Here is a 10,846-nt window from a genome sequence, read left to right on the forward strand (position 1 = left end):
GATGTTGATCCTAAAGCCCCTAGAGCTGAATGTAATTATTGTGGAAAACATTATGCATGTCATACTATTGCTAATGGAACAAGTAATATGTGGAGTCATTTAAAAGTGTGCAAAAAGTTTCCTTTTGTGGTTGATAATAAACAAAAGGTTTTGGTATTAGAACCTAAGATAGAGAAGGGTGAATTGAGAGACCAAATGTGGGAAGTCTTAAAGCAATAGGTTATAATTATGATGAATGTAGACAAACACTAGCAAAGATGGTTATAATTGATGAGTTGCCTTTTAATTTTGTGGAGGGTCAGGGATTTAAATTGTTTGTTAGGACTATGCAACCTAGATTTGACATTCTTTCTTGTTTCACTATTATGAGAGATTGTTTGAAACTTTATGTTGAAGAGAAGGATAGATTAAGGACAGCTCTTAGGGGTCAATGATTGTGTTTAACAATAGATACATGGACATCAATCCAAAATATTAACTATATGTGTTTAACAGCTCATTGGATTAATAATGACTGGAATTTGCATAAAAGAATTCTTAATTTTTGTCAAGTTTTCAATCATATGGGTGAGACAATTGGCCAAGTTATTGAGAATTGTTTGTTGGAGTGGGGGATTGATAAACTGTTGATTGTTACAGTAGACAATGCAAGCTCTAATAATGTGACCATTTCATATTTAAAGAATGTGATGAAAGATTGGCCAACTAATATATTGTCAAATGAGCACTTGCATGTTAGATGTTGTGCACACATTGTAAACCTCATTGTGTGTGATGGCTTGAAAGAGATTAATGTTTCAGTTGTTAAGATTCGAAATGTAATTAGGTTTGTGAGATCTTCACTGTCAAGGCATCTTGCATTTAAGAAGTATGTTGAAAAGTTGCATATAGAGTGTAAGAAATCATTGTGTTTAGATGTGGCAATTCAATGGAATTCAACTTATCATATGCTAGAAGTTGCTAAAAAGTTTGAAAAGGTGTTGAGGTTAGGTGTGAAAAAGAACCTAGGTAGATGAGTTCCTTTTTGGAGGTTGATTCAAAGAGGAGTAAAAAAAATATAGGGCCACCTGGTTTGGAGGATTGAGAAAATGCAAGAGCTTTGATTAAGTTCTTAAAGATCTTTTATATGGTTACATTAAGATTTTCTGGCTCATTATATGTCACATCAAATGCTTTCTTCAATGAATTGATTTACATGGATACAAACTTGTTACAATTGTGTAAAAATAAAGATAGTATTTTAAGTGGAATGACGATGAATATGATGTTAAAGTTTGAGAAGTATTGGGGTTATGAAGTATATCGGATTTTTTTGTTATATGTGGCTAATGTCTTAAATCCACGTTTGAAGTTGAAATATGTGAAATTTTGTTTTGGTGATTTGTATGATTATGACAAAGCACAATTGCTAACAAATAAGGTGAAAGATACTTTGGTGAGCTTGTATGAGTTTTATTTGAAAATTGATGAAGTGGTGGATAATAATAGGCATAAACATGATGTTAATGCTATTGATGATGTGGAGGTAGATGTTAACACTTTGGCTCGATTCAAAAGACATTTGCACGAGGTGGATAATGTGGAAAATAAAAATAAGGTTGAGAGGTATTTGATTGATGGTTGTGAGGATCCTAATGATGATAAGTTAGATATTTTGGGTTGGTGAAAAAGTAATGCTTTGAAATATAAGACACTTTCAAAGGTTGCATAACATGTTCTAGCTATTCCTAGATCCACGGTGGCTTCTGAATCAACATTTAGCACATGTGGTCGTGTACTTGATCAATTTCAAAGTTCTCTATCTCCAGCAACTATTCAAGCACTCATTTGTTGTCAAAATTGGTTGCATCATGAATCAATTCCAACTGATATTAGAAGCTTGATAAATGATCCTGAAACCTACGAAAACCTTGAGTCAGGTAAATGTTTTTTAGAAACTTGCACCTTTTATTTTGTCATTTATTAATTAAATTGTTTACAATCATCTAATATGTCTAATTTTTTATTTTGTAGAATTTGGTGGAAAGTTACATGTAGCATCAGATGATAATTAGTTCAGAAGTTACTTTGATGGTAAAATACTACTTTTTATTTTTACATATTCTAATTTATTTTATCATGTTACAATTTTAGATCTTGATTTTCAGGTTTTGATGTCAATGGTATTACGGAATCAAAGTGCAATGTTCTTGTCATCTTGATGTGCTTTTTGATTGGGATGATATGCACAATGAAGATTTATATTTTTTGCATAAAGTGTTTTATTTTTTATGGCAATGTTATTTGTTGTTTCTTTTTAAGCCCTTTTGAAGGCAATGCTTTGTAATTTAAATTTAAATTTGGTGTGTGTTTTATTTAAACTTTGATGCAGGAGAGGAGTCCAAAACACAAGTATTAGAAAGACTATCAACATATTAAACATAATATTAGTACTAATAATTTAATATAAATGAATATTTAGTGACAAAAAATATTAAATATATTATAGAATTTTGTAACAAAATTAGATAATATTTACATTAATTACAAGCCCATTAGAAAGCGCATAAGAAAACCCATTAGAAAGTCCAAAAAGCCCAAAAAAGCCCAAAAAACAATAATACAGGTTTTCCGGTTTTTCTGTTAAAAAACTGGACCGAACCGAACCGAATCGAAACCGGTCGGTTTGAATCGATTCCGGTTTGAATTTTTTAGTTTTCAAAATTTAATTTTGGTTAGTTTTTTAGATAAAACAGAACCGAACCGAATTTTCTCACCCCTAACTTTGTTATTCTACATTTTGTTTTGTGGATTGCATCACATCTTTTTAGTGAAATATGTCTTTTTATGTCTATTTGTTGTTTTTAAATCAAGATATTTTTTTTGTGTGAAAGTAATAGCTTGATATTTTATTATTGTCCATAATTGAATAAATATAATGGAAAAGATGGTCGAATATCAAGGTGTGCCATGCAAGATACTAGGGGAAAATTTTTCATAGACTTAAAAAATTGAACCTTGTAAGTGATCTCATGGATTTGTTCAAAACAATATGACCAAATTAGTTTTGTGAAAAAACCCTTACCAAAATAATCTTGAAAAATTAAATTTGCCTTTTGATTTCAGAAATAATTCAATGTTTACTCAAAACAGTGTGTAGACATTTTTTTTGTAGGGTGACAAATGAATCATTCAAGCAATTATCATTCTAAGGTGACCTCACATTTTTTAATGAAAAGACATAAAATGAAAGTATGTAATTACCCTCACACCATGTCTCTTCATTCATGTTTTACATGTATGTATAATGGTATGTAGTGGATTTGGTAGTCATAGACTCCAAAACATAGTTCTTTGTAAATCTAAACTATTATACTAGACAATGAAAGATTTATCAGTTCTAACCGTTTGTGCTTGAAATGATAAAGTGCCATCTTTTTATTCATTTCACATTCTTAAAATAAATCCCTTATGACTCCCCTTTTAAACCTAAGTAAGTTTTTCTCCGTAAATATCCTAGGGTCAAAAATCAAATCCAAAGATTAAGAGTTGATTCTAACTAGAATCATATCTTATATTGGAGGCAAATAGAAATTTAAGAGTTGAGAAAAAAAAATGAAACTCAAATGCTAGGGGGCATGCCCAAATAAAAAACAAAAATGACCAAGTCAAGGTCAAAATAAAATAAGGATGGCCCATTAAAGCAATTAAAAAAGGCAAATCAAAGAAATACTATGAAAGAAAATAAGATTGAAAGACATAATGAGTCAAGTAAATGGTAGTGATCCTAAGTCTTTAGAACGTTGAAACACTCTTTAAGCCTATAAATCCCTTTCTTTCATAGCCAAGAGTCATAACCTGCATTACATGTCTTTAAAAAGTCCTTTCTAATTAGACAAATAAACAACCTAAACCAATAAATAGCGTTATCAAAATATAAAGAATTTTTTTTCACAAGAATCATGACATTGCGAACAAGTTACTCATTATTATTTATGTTGATAAAATGAGTACTAAAAAATAAAATAAATTTTTCTTAAACAAAAACTCGAGCTTTCACTCATGCCTTTTTGCATTGAAACCAAAAAGATAGAAGGTCACATCATCATGTACCTTCATTCATTTTAATATCACTTGCATAAGAGAGCAAATCATTATTTTTCTTTATATATATATATATATATATATATATATATATATATATATATATATATAAAGATTAAACCCCTGGGAATTATAAGAAATTCAAAACAAAATTGTTTTAAATTTTCATCAGGTAAATTTCTATTTTTAAAATACAAGAAATTCATTTGAGCCATAACAACCCAATTTTTATCTAACACTTCTTTATCAGCCTATACCTTGTCAATCATCATCAAAATATCTGTAAAATTGCATATTAGTGTTAAAAGACGTGTCTTAGGGTCTCGACCAAATAGATACTTTTCAATTTACATCTTAGTGATTTCATGCCAATCATAAGATATACAAAGGTATAATCATTAAAACTTGTGAAGTGGTCTTAAAAGATGAAAAATGATTTCTTGAAAAATATACATTAACTACCTTTTCAAAGTTGACAAAAAAAAAATGATGATGCATGTACTCATGGTTTATAGAAAGACGATCGCCACCAGGCTAGTTGAGGTAAATCAGCATTGATACAAACACATTGTGATAACAATAGTCAAATGATTGTTTGGTAAAATTCATCAAAGCCATGAATGACATCTGACAATGACAAGTGCCTCTTAATAATAGTCAAAATAATGAGCACAACTTGATCAATTGAGGGTAATGTTGCTAAAAAACAATTTATGACAATGGATGATATGGTGAACACCATTAGCAATTGAAATTAACGCCACATATGGAGGGTATCTTCATGGTTAAGTGTTGGTTTACCCTTTGAGAAATGGCAATGGTACCTGATAAATATGTTATCATATGAGAGCATTTTAATAAATGCTGAAAGGATGCACACAGTGAGATCAGTTGGGGGAAATTTTAAACAGTCATTAACAATACATAATTTAATAAACTTCTAAGAAAGTGAGAGTAATGGAGTACCGCTTCTCTATCAAAATAAATAATAAGTGGACAATGGTGTAAAAATACCACAATTAAGGGCATCATTTGCCCGAGGCCAATATTATGGTTAAGAGAATTTGTCACTTCTCAAGGAATGACCAACTGAGCAAGGCTTCATGTAGCAAACCCAAGAAGAAAGTATTCATTACGCAAGGTTTAGGCTGCATGATAAAAAAAAAATAGTCAGACACATTAATCACACATGCAAAAAGTGGGCTGAAGAGTCAAGCAACAAATAAAACTCATCTTAGAAATTACAAACCTCAAAACAAGAGAGAGGTTGTGAAGAAAAACAAATGGCTTATATTTCAAATCAGGTAAATATACATGTATAAAATTAAAAGCATTATACAAAGTTTTGCACAGGAATTGCAAAGGAAAAAACATCCTCAATGAAATCCAAAAAAGCTCTAATAAATTTTGAGTTGTCAAAGATTTGGCAAGGATACTACTGATTTGACGTGATATCCAAAAGTCCAGCTTCAAAGGTATGGGTAACTCGTGATCATTAGTTAATCCTTTTTAGCCTAGAAGATAAGATACATTCTCTTTGAACAACTATATTTTAAAACACTTTTGAAAAATTATTTTAAAAAAATCTCTAAATTTTTCACCACTGAGTGGGTCAACTATTGCAATGAGATCATTTTTAAGAAATATTTGAATTTCTCACAACTAGGTTTCTCACCCATTACAATGAGAATTTCTCACAACCAGGTAGGTCACCCATTGTTTTTCACTGCCAAGTAGGTCATCCATTACATTGAAGTTATTTTTTAAAAATCTATGTCTTTCTTTTCATTGGATAGGTTATCTATTACAATGAGATCATTTTCAAGAAATATCTGACTTTCTTATCATCGGGTAGGTCACCTCTTACAATAAAAGCATTTTCGAGAAATTTCTTACTTTCTCACTTTCAGGATATGTCACTCATTACAACAAGATTATTTTTAAAAAATCTCTGAATTTCTTATAATCAGATAGGTTACTCATTATAATAAAATTATTTTTTAGAAATCTCTAAATTTCTCACCACCGGTAGGTTATGCATTACAATAAGATTATTTTCAAGAAATATGTGAACTTCTCACAACCAAGGTTACAATGAATTTTTTTTTAAGAAATATGATAGATCACCTGTTATATATTACAATAAGACTATTTTCAATAAAATTTTGAATTTCTCACAACCGGATTTCTCACCTAAGTAACTTCAATGATATTCATAAATGATGATTCTCTAAATATCTTTATTAAGACTTTTTATGTAGTCCAAGTATTATAATATTTTCAATTTTGTTTGAATATCTACTTTATAGAAAACGATCTTTTTCTTTCTTTCTTTTTTAATTTTTTAATTTTTCTTATTTTATTTGATTTTCAGTTGTATTCTTTGAACTTTCATTATCCTTCTTTTTTAAAAAAAATATGTTACTGACTAAATTCCATTAAAAAATTATTTTTTAAGATATTTTTATATATTTTTAAAAATATTTGTCAAACAGGAGTAGAACAGGAGATTACATTATTTTGTTTATTTAGATGCAAAACTTCCATTTAATCCCTTCAAATTTTAAAACAAACTATCTTAATCTATACATTTTATTTATTTACAAATTGATCGACATTGGAAAAATTTGTCTGGTCGAAATTACAGTTTAATTGTACAATTAAGTTTTTACATAATCACTTTTTACCAGATATACAGATTCAGTACATAGCTTTTTCTATAATATTTGTACAATTATAACCCCAACATTACAATTTTAAAATTGGACGTAAATGAAAAACAGCGGACAAAAAAATGCACTTCTTAAATCATCTGGCGACGAACTTTAGTAGCCAAAAAGGACAACTTTGAAAGCTTAAAAATAACAAAGCCAAAACCAAATATTGGTTCGTACAAGGAGGCTACAAAATGCGACTAATCATATATAGTAGAGAAGAGGAAGCAACCACATAATTTATGCTACTGGAATCTCAATATTGGCTGTCATTACTGGTGGAGCAACATACTCCTCATCTTCCTTGGGAGGATGGATGGTAACCAGATCAGGCAATGGTGTCATGGGCCCCACCTTGCCCTTAGGATCCCAGTCAAGCATGATCTTGACCTTGATACCAAGCACACCCTGTTACCCTCATAGATAGTTATCGAGGAAACAGAAACCCAAATAAGATTTAAGAAAATAAGCCAATAAAAAAAAGGTAACAAACAATGAGCAAATTTAATCCACAAAAGAAACACAAGAGAAGCAACTGACCTGTCTAAGAAGAACATGCCTAACAGCTGAATCAATGTACTCTTTAACAGGTTGGCCGGAGGATATCATGTACCCATCCTTAAATTTCATGGATTTGGCACGTTGTGCTCGGAGCTTTCCACTCACAATAACCTGAGAGATTACACAAAAGAATCAAACTTCCAAAATGCAGCACGTTCATGCTGGTATAATGGAAACAATAGAAAAAACAAGAAAATTTTGATGCGTACCTCACATCCTTTTGCTCCACTCTCCATTACAAATCTCAGGACCCCATAGCAAGCCCTATAAACATGTATAAAATTCAGCCATAAATTTCAAAAGGGACAAAATATGTACAACTTATAAGGATAAAATGCATAAAAAGAGCTTGAGACATGGGGTATTGATGAAGATTTTCATGCCCCACTCATACAGACAACCAAATAAAACCTTCAAAGCATAAGCACCCTAAATTCACACAAAGGTACAATGGAAAGACTAACAACATTGTCTTCAAAGATCAACTGCAGTTTTGATTAAAAAAAATAAAATTCAACTGCAGAGATAAACAGTTCTCTATAACACTACCAATATTAGTAACAGCGGAAGAATCAAGAAGTAGATAAAAGTAACAGGATGTGGGAGAGCATTCCAAACTCCAAGTACCACAGCAAAAGTAAAAGAAGCCTGACAAACTCCAAGAAAATATTAATACGAGCGTTGATACAAAACCAACAGGCTAAACCAGCAAGATAGAGAGAAAAAGAGAAGACAATGCTCATATGTCAACAACAAAGAACAGAGAAAATAAAAGGTAAATTTATGAAGAACTGAGTGAAATCAGAATAAGATATCAGGGCTTTAGAAGACTACAAAGCTCCAAGGCCTCAGATAGTAGAGCAAGAAGCCAGAAAACTCCTCACAAACAATTTGCATGAGCACAGTTAGAAACCTTAAATGTATATGGAACATTAATGATACAACTGTAGCAAAAAAAGTATCATGCTGAGATAATGTCTCTTTGCTGTATGACTCTTTAAATAAACACTTATTCAAGAAATGTGACATCTAACATCCAAAGTCTTTTGCATGGAATGACATAAATATTCCTTGGATACTAAGAAAACAGATGGCAACACCAAATATTGTAGTCCTCTGACACGAGATAGACATTTGAACATAACAAACTCGCTATAAAGACAAATTCATCAATACAAATTTGTTAATAAATAAGACTACACTGTAGAACCAGAAACATCAAAATTCAAAACATAAATCGTAATATATGCAATATAAATAATGCTCAACATGCAAGATAATGTTTCCTAAGCGGTGAAGGACTGAGACCTATGAAATGCTTATTCATGAAATGTATCATCTACCATCAAAACTTGTGCAAGGAATGGCAATCATCCCTCAGATAAGAGCATAGATGGTATCACCAAATATCGTCACCATCCGACAAGAGATGGACATTTGTAAATAACCAACTCGCTATAAAGATGACTTCATCAACTCAAAATAGCTAGCACATAATGCCAAACTATACAATTAGAAACATCAGAATTCATAACATTACAGAACTTGAAAACACCAAAACTCAATTATCAAGCATGCTGGTATGTTAACCAATGCAAAGAAACTGAAAAACAGTCACCAATAACAAATCAACCAATATAGTTGTAACAATGCAATATACCTGCGAACAGCAAGGCCTCCAAGAAGCTTGTAACGAAGAGACTCAGCCTGAGCAATTGCACAGAGACCCCTGTTATTAACTTTCTCAGCATAAAGCTCCACACCATTCTCAGGAAACTTAAAACGTTTCTGAACAACAGAGGTCAGTTCCCTGATCCTCCTCCCCTTCTCACCTGAAAGACAAATACATACAAGAGAAAATTTACTCCATTTCATCATATAAGATAATTATTTATTAATTACGAGCTAATATGCAAATTGATGGCAATTACAAATTAATTATCAACTATGACTTTGACTAAAAGTATATTGATTCATCAAAAGTATCTCTCTGCCCTTGTCTTGCATTCAAGCTAGGTAAATACTATTTTCAGCGAGTAAATAGCTAAAGCAACAGCACTGACACTCATATCAAATATTACTAAATAATTTAGAAAAAAAAAACTAAAATAAAAGATGAGAGCTTTACCAAGAACATTTTGGGTACGAGTAGCCCTGATGATGATCTCAGTGCGCATCGGTGTAACCCTAACTTCAACACCAGAGTACCCATCCTCAGCCAATTCTCTAGTCAATACCTCATTCAGTTCTGCATAGAAAACGCCATCTGCAACAAACTAAAAAGAAGAAGAAGGAGATAGATCACAGGATTAGATGAGAAATAATAATAACAATATAGCTAGATTTAATTAATTGAAACAGAATAAAAGAAAAAAGAGGGAAATTTGAGATTACTTTGCGCTTCTTACTGATTTGGGTAGCCATGATTGGGAGAGAAATTGGAAATTTAAGAAGGAACGGCGCTTTTCTGCTTTAGGTTCGGCGAAGCGCATAAAACCCTAATGTGCGAGTGGTAGTGGTAATGGATACGCATGTGTGTGTATAAAAAGGGCTAGGGTTTTTTTGTAATCTAATTAAACGTTGGTTAGTGATGTCGTTTTGGACGCCAGCAAATTATGGGCCTAGATTTGATAAAGACTTCGCTCTCATTTATGTTTCTGCATATTATTAATAATCTGTTGGTCGCCTAACGAGGATATTATTTAACATTTAGGATCTCATCCGTCTGAGGTATCTGATTGGCCTCAATGTAGCGGTGACATGATCAAGGCCAGCTAAGCAAATATAGATTTTTTTTTTCAAAATTAATTATTTACTCGTGTACAATAATTTATAAAATTAACAATAAAATTTTAATTCAAATACATTATCTTAATTCAAATATATTATGTGAAATGTTAATCTTATATGAAACATTTATATATGATACGTTAATCTTATATTGTGTGCAAGCAGATTATACATATGCAAGGAAAAGATCTAATTTAGCGTCTTTTAAAGTTTAAAGTAATGCTTTAGTAATTGCGTCAAAATTAAGTTGAATTTATGTGATGGATAATACCATACAATAAATAAAAGGAGAAAATGTGTGTTGCTTTTGTTAAATTTTGTGAGTTGAATATGTAGAGAAACAAGAAGTAATCTAGCACGAGGGGGGATATGAATTTCAACTTTGGCTCTCTTAACTCAAAAAAATATAGATTTTAATTAAAAAATGAATGGGTGATTTGATGAATAAAAAATATATTTTTTAGCTAATTTAGTTAAATGTAACTTGTGCTGATTTAATATTAAGCCCCGCTTGTTTACTAGAAAGTAGTTTTCTTTTAGAAAATAGATTCCTGGAAAGTGAATTATTTTCCGATGTTTGGTAGTGTCATGAAAATAAGTTGGAAAATACTTCCAATGGAAAACGAGCTGGAAAATAACTTATTAATATTTTTTTAAAATTTATTAAAATAGTGAGGAACAAATCTTACAAATTAAAA

At 31.0% G+C, this 10,846-nt stretch overlaps 1 protein-coding gene across 1 annotated transcript; it reads right to left on the reverse strand.

Annotated features, from left to right (window-relative positions):
* Positions 1-6,868: 6,868 nt before the first annotated feature.
* LOC133674841 (small ribosomal subunit protein uS3x) lies at positions 6,869-9,909 on the reverse strand. The gene is made up of 6 exons (XM_062096116.1): positions 9,753-9,909; positions 9,487-9,634; positions 9,019-9,190; positions 7,568-7,622; positions 7,338-7,469; positions 6,869-7,205 (listed from the first exon to the last, which is right to left on the reverse strand). The coding sequence occupies exons 1-6, from the start codon at positions 9,780-9,782 to the stop codon at positions 7,038-7,040; spliced, it is 705 nt and encodes a 234-aa protein (XP_061952100.1). The 5' UTR covers positions 9,783-9,909; the 3' UTR covers positions 6,869-7,037.
* Between the last annotated feature and the right edge of the window lie 937 nt (positions 9,910-10,846).

Source organism: Populus nigra, chromosome 15 (assembly GCF_951802175.1).
Source record: "Populus nigra chromosome 15, ddPopNigr1.1, whole genome shotgun sequence".
Classification (NCBI taxonomy): domain Eukaryota; kingdom Viridiplantae; phylum Streptophyta; class Magnoliopsida; order Malpighiales; family Salicaceae; genus Populus; species Populus nigra.

Excerpts from the sequence above, each read along its gene's own strand:
- LOC133674841 (XM_062096116.1), bottom strand. The coding sequence starts at position 9,782 with ATGGCTACCCAAATCAGTAAGAAGCGCAAA. Across the intron at positions 9,635-9,752 it reads AAATCAGTAAGAAGCGCAAA|TTTGTTGCAGATGGCGTTTT; the intron begins GTAATCTCAAAT and ends TCTTCTTTTTAG. Across the intron at positions 7,623-9,018 it reads GGAGGCCTTGCTGTTCGCAG|GGCTTGCTATGGGGTCCTGA; the intron begins GTATATTGCATT and ends ACATGTTTATAG.